The sequence below is a fragment of the Leuciscus leuciscus genome (assembly GCF_965113295.1).
Source record: "Leuciscus leuciscus genome assembly, chromosome: 3".
NCBI lineage: Eukaryota > Metazoa > Chordata > Actinopteri > Cypriniformes > Leuciscidae > Leuciscus > Leuciscus leuciscus.
The window spans coordinates 66028669-66035738 of record NC_138727.1 but is presented as its reverse complement, the minus strand read 5'-3'; the positions used below and the strand labels follow the sequence as shown (position 1 = coordinate 66035738).

At 45.6% G+C, this 7070-nt stretch overlaps 1 protein-coding gene across 2 annotated transcripts in view; it reads left to right on the top strand.

Annotated features, from left to right (window-relative positions):
* LOC309495371 (calmodulin-regulated spectrin-associated protein 3) overlaps positions 1 to 5602 on the top strand; it is a 26667-nt gene extending 21065 nt beyond the window's left edge. For both annotated transcript variants that reach the window (XM_082165060.1, XM_082165059.1), the window contains 8 exons: positions 437 to 467; positions 611 to 2456; positions 2538 to 2656; positions 2735 to 3033; positions 3244 to 3295; positions 3391 to 3503; positions 3891 to 4009; positions 4078 to 5602. In XM_082165060.1, coding sequence (XP_082021186.1) covers positions 437 to 467; positions 611 to 2456; positions 2538 to 2656; positions 2735 to 3033; positions 3244 to 3295; positions 3391 to 3503; positions 3891 to 4009; positions 4078 to 4380 — 2882 coding nt within the window. In that variant the 3' untranslated portion in view covers positions 4381 to 5602. The remainder of the gene's footprint in view (positions 1 to 436; positions 468 to 610; positions 2457 to 2537; positions 2657 to 2734; positions 3034 to 3243; positions 3296 to 3390; positions 3504 to 3890; positions 4010 to 4077) is intronic.
* Positions 5603 to 7070: the final 1468 nt, after the last annotated feature.

Here is a 7070-nt window from a genome sequence, read left to right as displayed (position 1 = left end):
GTGGCAATGTCTTGTTTTAAGTGAATATTTGCATGTGGACTTTGTATTCTCAGTTTGGGTTTAGACTACAGGCTATTTTCTTTTGCAGATGAATGGCCAGAATGCATTAAAAGTTTTCTACTTTCAATTAAAATGGTGTCGTGTTAGCGGCCCTTAAGTTAATAACTAATGATCTTTGCAACGGAAGTGAATCAATCAAAAACTTACTTTAGCTGGACAATAACTTTATTCTAGAGCTTCTGTAAAGCCAAACAATCTCTATTCCGTTAATTTCCTATTATCACCGTAAAGCTGTTTTGAAACAATCTGTTTTGTTAAAAGCACTATATAATTGAAGGTGACTTGACTTGACTTGTTGGATTTGTGGTTTGATATTTGAAATTATGCTCTTTGTGTGTGTAACTGAATTATTGTTTTTACATTTGTTGTTGTGTAGAAGGACGGGGCTGGAGCAAAAAGCAAATTAGGTATGTCTGTCCTTCAGTTCCAGAAAATACAACTAATCTTATTTTCATTATACAAATTCTGTGACTATTAGTCACTTATATAACTGAAAAATTGGGGATGAGCACCTTGAATGCTTCAGTAATTTTCACTTTCTCTGTCTCAGCCGTCCCCTCTCGGCTGTATCCTTCAGCATCCCGTTCCCACTGGACAGTGATGTTGATGTTGTAATGGGCAACCCTCTCTACCGTTCCGTCAGCACGGACAGCCTCACTAGGGTAACCGACCCTGGCTCTTACACGCCCCCAGAGGATCTGAGTAAGCTCATTGGTCAGGCTCCTCTAGGAGAGTTGCCTACCATAGAAGAAGGTTTACAAATCATTCATACCGGCCGGCCGGTACACAACGAGCCTCGTATGCGGCCAGAGGGGGCGCCGTCTGGCTTTTACCTCCACTCGCCTGAGGAGGCTGGAGACAGACTGAGCAGCTCTGCCCCATGCCGGACTGGGATGATGCATCGACCAATGGGAGGATGGATTAATAGCAGCGGGAACCGAAAACGGCAACCTGTAGGTTCACAAGAACACAATGGAGGTTTAGAGTGTGACACACCTGAAAACTCCCCCAAAACCTCCAGTCCAGCCAACGGACCCAAGACTGGTCGCATGACAAGCTTTGCTGAACGCAGGAAGATGATGCCAGAATCCCCAAATAACTCCAGGTCCCAGGATGTAGTGTCGTTGTGCAGCCCTGCAGAGATGAGCCCTGTTGGGGCAGTGGAAGCACAGGAACTGGGTGCACGTCTAGAGGAGAAACGCAGAGCAATTGAAGCCCAAAAGAGGCGGATTGAGGCCATCTTTACCAAGCACAGGCAGAGGCTGGGCAAAACTGCTTTCCTTCACCTCCAGAAGAAACAAGGGGAAGAAGTTGGAGACGACGGACAGTCCCTTACCCTGGATGAACGACTGACACAAATGGAGCAACAGCTTCAACAAGAGGAGGACAAAGAGAAGGAGGAGGAGAAGAGGAAACTGGAGGAGGATAAGGAAGAAAAGGATAGGGAACAGAAGAAGAACACCAGCGATGTAGTATCCCCGCCTAAACTGGAGAAACAGGTGACCTTCTCTGTTGATACAAAGAAAGAGGTGGAGAAAGAGCCTCCATTGGAGGAATATAATGAGGCAGTAGCTAAGCTAAGCTCCACCTTACAGACCCTACAAAGGGACATGCAGCTCCTTACAGAACAGCAGCAAAGGCTCATGGGAAAGAAAACTCTAAGTTCTCCGAAAAACACCTCTTCAAATAAGACACCTGCCTCAAGTAAGGCCTGGGTCATCCCAGCTGGTCCTAAATCCCCCCATCTTTCTAGAGACTCCACCCGTATCATTTCACCCTCTAGATCTCCTTCACGCTCTGCACAACCTTCTGACACACCAAGATCCCCTAAAAGCTCAGCATCATCTGCTCCACGCAGATCCCATGGAGCTACTCCTAAGAGCCCCAAACGTCAACGTCCCTCCCGCCCCACAGAACTCGGCTTCCAGCCTCTCACACGTGTCCTAACTCCCCCACAGAACGTGGACACGCTTCCCCATCTGCGGCGAGTCTCTCCGAGCCAATGTCAGGTGCAGACTTGTTCCTCACTGCGATTCGGAGGTCCACGCACACCTCATGACTCTCCGCTGCAATTTACTCGGCCTCAAGAGAGCACATCGGAGTCAGGCTCCAGCGAGCATCACACCCCGATCTTCACCCTGGAGCTTGAGGCCGGACCTCCCTCTGCGCTCCCAGCTGAACTCTTAGGCGGTGGGAGCAGTTCGGGAGCCCCGTCAGAGTGCTCGTTTGAAAGCGACATGCTCCTCAGCAGCGCTCTGGTGAAAGATGAGACAGAGGGTACAGGGACGGTGGGAGACGACACAGATCTGGAACAGGGTGCAGAAATATTCTCATCGGATTCCATGAGTGACCAGACAGAGAATGAGAGCAGGCTGGGACTCGATGTGTTCTTCAAGGTGTGTGTGAAGGTCTGCATGTGGTTTGGTTGATGATACGTGTCTGAGGTGTTTTTAACGTGTGTATTTGTGGGCGTTCAGGAGGAGGGTCTTTCGGAGGAGGAGATGGCCCTGAAAAGGACTCTGCTATTGGAGCGGCAGCAAAGACGAGCACAAGAGATCAAGAAACGGACAAGATACGGGCAAGACCCTGAGAACAGGTAAGAACACCCAAATATCCAAACCCTCTCATTCGGGACCTGCATTCAGGACTTACTTACCTCTGCTTCCTCCTACAGTCAACAGGTTTCTGTGGATAACCTGCAACCTTCTCAAACTCCACCGCTTTCACAGTCACTGCCCACCTCATACACCCCACCCCCTCCTTCAAAGGCCACACCCCCTGGAACACCCCTGCGTCGGGGAGCGTTCACACAGGCGGAGTATGAAAGGCGCCACCAGCTGAAGATAATGGCTGATCTAGGAAAGGTTCTCAGACAGAAACCAGCTAAGCACAGTGGCAAAAAACAGCACACACACAAACCGCACAACAACCATGAGATCACTCACACACGCTCGCCTGGGAAGAACAAAACAGGTAACCACACACATCACACGTATCTTGTCTCACCAAACAGAATTACGATCTGCCTGTATGAACGAAACTGCAACATGCTCAACCAATGAATGGATTTGGGGTTTGAAAACAGTTCTGTTTGGTTGTGCTAGTGGTGCAGAAAGGACACACACTTCTGCTTTAAAGATTTCACTATCATGCCCTAAAAACCAGATGTGTTTTCTCATGCAGTTGTAGCTAACCAGAAAGATGGACGATCTCTACCAACTGAAAAACCAGCAAGGTACTGAACCCTGCTGCTCAGCCATGTTTTTGTCATCTGCCTTCCATACATCCCTGTCTTTACTTAAACACTTTCTCTCTCATCCACCAACTCAGTCGTTCAGAGTCACCCTCAAAGGTGATGTCATCAGGGAAACCGGCCAATCAGAATGGAGACTGGGAACAAGCATTCAATGCCTCCTCTCCAGCCTCACTCCCAGAATACACAGGTAAAGAGCCGATTGTTGTTTTTATGATCAGTTTCCACATTTGAAAATAATTACAACTAAAGGAGGTGTGTGAAGACACGAACCATTCAAGACTAGTTTGAACTCTGTGTAAGATTTTAGATTAATAATGGGCATAAAAGTCTGGTCTAGTCTGATGCTGTCTAGTAATGTTTAAGTACTCTTTAAAGTATGTTGACTTTGTCAAGCCAATATATAATCATATTAAACCATAGTGGTTTAACTGTGTATAACAGGTTTATGTTTGAAGACAAAGCGGCTTGACCTGATTTGAGAAGATGTAATCAGTACCTTATTTGATGGCTGTAGTCAGTACCTTATTTGATCTGTGTGGTTTTCACTCACAGTGAGTTTTATCTTCTGTTTTAGGTCCTAAATTATTTAAGGAACCCAGTTTTAAATCCAACAAGTTCATCATTCACAACGCGCTCTCACGCTGCTGCCTCGCTGGCAAGGTCAACGAATCCCAGAAAAACAAGATTGTAGAGGTGCGTCACTGTTCATCTTACTCTACAGTCATGACTTTCACATTCTGACAGTTCCTCTTTGTCTCTAGGAGATGGAGAAGAGCTCCGCCAGCCACTTCCTGATTCTCCTGCGTGATTCCAACTGTCAGTTCCGCGCCATCTACACCCTCGACGGCCAATCGGACGAGCTGCAACGACTCTGTGGCGTCGGCCCGCGTGTCATTTCCTCGACGGCCGTGGAAGCCATTTATAAATACAGCTCCGACAGGAAACAGTTTAATACTCTTCCGTCTCGTACATTGAGTATGAGCGTCGACGCTTTCACTATCCCCGCACATCTCTGGCACACTAAGAAACACGGCACGCCCAAAAAAGTAGCCACACCCAAATAGGCCACACCCACCATAATAAAGACCTGTTCGCACCAAGAACAATAAATATAACATTATAAGCATACACTTAAATGGACAATAACTATACTGATAATTCTTATGATAACTATATTAGCGGCCACACCAATAGATGATATCGTTCTGTTTATTATAAGCACGTTGCAGTTTTGTGGTCTGTCTCTTTAAAATGCTTGCGCTCTTTAAAGCAGGATGGATTCTGATTGGCTGTCAATGTTTTTAACGTTCATCAGCTGTAAACATTCACTCAGAAAGTGATATATTTCCTCTGTGCCAAGGTGTGGACATCGCTATTCTCATAGTTACAGCGATTATTTAAAACTTAGTTATTGTTGTTGGTGTGAACGAACCTTAAACCCTTCCGATAGACCCACTATAAGTGCCATTCCTCTAAATAAACACCTTACCAGCACTAAACACGACACAGACAGTCTCTGTGATTAATTTTATGATCACCGAAAGCCCTTCTCATGTTTTCTGACTCTGCATGAAGTCAGATGAACCCTGAAGACGAGCCCTGAGGTTTTCACGCTACTAAAGGTTTTCACGCTCCTGTTTGCATGTGAACGTTCGGTTCGGTCCAGATATCTCTTGACGGTTACACCAACTGAGCACTTTTTCTCTCAGATTTTTATGCTCTATATTCTTTGCTCTTATAGATACAGACTTTAGAATCTCAGTCTAGTGGAACTGTAGTTTTAGTGAGAATCGCTGCTGAGGGTTTTATCTATTCTCCGACTGGCTGGACGATTTTAGAGATCTCCTGCTGCGAACACTTGTTCTCTTTTATATTACTGCATCAGTCTCTCCTCGTGTGCTGAATCTGTGTGGAGTAAATGACTCTCCTGTCCAAAGACTGAGGCATCATGTGATCTGATGTCTGACTCTGTTGAACAGAGTCTCTGAGCTGCATGTGGATCAGTGGGTCACAGTCCTGACTCCTGAGAACTTGATCCTGGATCAGTATTAAAAAGCCATTAAACCTCCATCATATTCATACAGCGTTGGTGTGTGTGTGTGTGTGAGAGAGAGAGAGAGAGAGAGAGAGAGAGAGAGGGAGTGTGTGTTTGTGTGTGAAAGGCTGTTTTCTGAGTTTTGACATGTTTGACTGTGTGTTTTCCTGCTCTATGATGATGATGATGATGATAACGATTTTATGTGGTGATGAACATGTAGATCAATAAAATCATTTTTAACAATTCAACTCCACTGTTTCTGTGAGTGACTGACAGCAAAGGAATGATTCCTGAATTTCACATATATAATGTTCAATGTAAATGTTCAGTTTGTGTCTGAACTATCTTTGTTTCTTGACTAGATGCCCACAATGCTGTGCATAAGGAATGCAATAGGCCTAATGTTATTGGTGAGTTTTTATAACACAAGGTTTTTTTTATGTTTTATGTAATTTGATCTTTGAAAAAGGTGTTTTACCACCCTTTTGTCCACTTGCTGTACCCGATGCTGATGAGAATCCTGACAGACGCGGTTCACACACTCTGAGCGGTTACAGTTTTGTTTAATCCTCACAGCGATGATTCATTTGCCTGTTTAATGAGCAGATCATGAAAAACAGAAGAACCTCCAGCATTAGTGCTCGAGGGTTTGTGAGAGTGACGTGGGACTCTCAGACATCGAGATATTTCAGCTCCTGAACGTGTTTTATAAAAATGACAAGGTCACTATACCTCATCCATCTATCTATCTATCTATCTATCTATCTATCTATCTATCTATCTATCTATCTATCTATCTATCTATCTATCTATCTATCTATCTATCTATCTATCTATCTATCTATCTATCTATCTATCGTCTTTGTCAAGTATTGTTACCTGTAACCACTGTTTGGTAAGTCCATGTTTTTCAAGTCTTTGTTTTATGTTTGATCATGTTTGGGAAATAAAGCTGCACTTGGGTTCAATCAACTGGCCTGCAGTGGACTGTGTTACAGAATACTTGAACCCAGCAGTTTGTCTCCTGTGTCTCCGTCAAGGTGACCAGGCCATTGAGAGTTATGTGGAGGAGTATTGTGGACTTTGCTCTCAGGTAGATTTTAATGTCACTGCTCTAAAGGGCATTTTCAGAAATCTAATGCCAGATAGCAACCTCCCAGTGACTCTTGAGGAATATACTGACTGCCCTTTTGTTGATCGGCTTGTCATTTACTGAGGAGCCCCACAATCCCAAAGTATTCTCTAAACCTCAGCCACTTCACGTCATGGCCACCGTTTCAGAGTCTAGTCCCAAGATGGCCGCCGTTCCAGAGTCTCGTCCCAAGATGGCCACCGTTTCAGAGTCTCGTCCCAAGATGGCCAACGTTTCAGAGTCTAGTCCCAAGATGGCCAACGTTTCAGAGTCTCGTCCCAAGATGGCCAACGTTTCAGAGTCTCGTCCCAAGTTGGCCACCGTATTAGAGTCTCGTTTCCAAGATGGCCGTCGTTCCAGAGTCTAGTCCCAATATGGCCATCGTTCCAGAGCCCTCTGCCAAGATGGCTGCCGTTCCAGAGCCACTGTTTCAGAGTCTCGTCCCAAGCTGGCCGCCGTTCCAGAGCCCCCAGCCGAGATGGCCGCCACACCTGAGTCAGTTACGGACAATTGTGGCCACGGCTATCTTGTGTGTGTGTGTGTGGGCCAAACATGCATCCACTCCAGCCCCTGACCAGCATCCA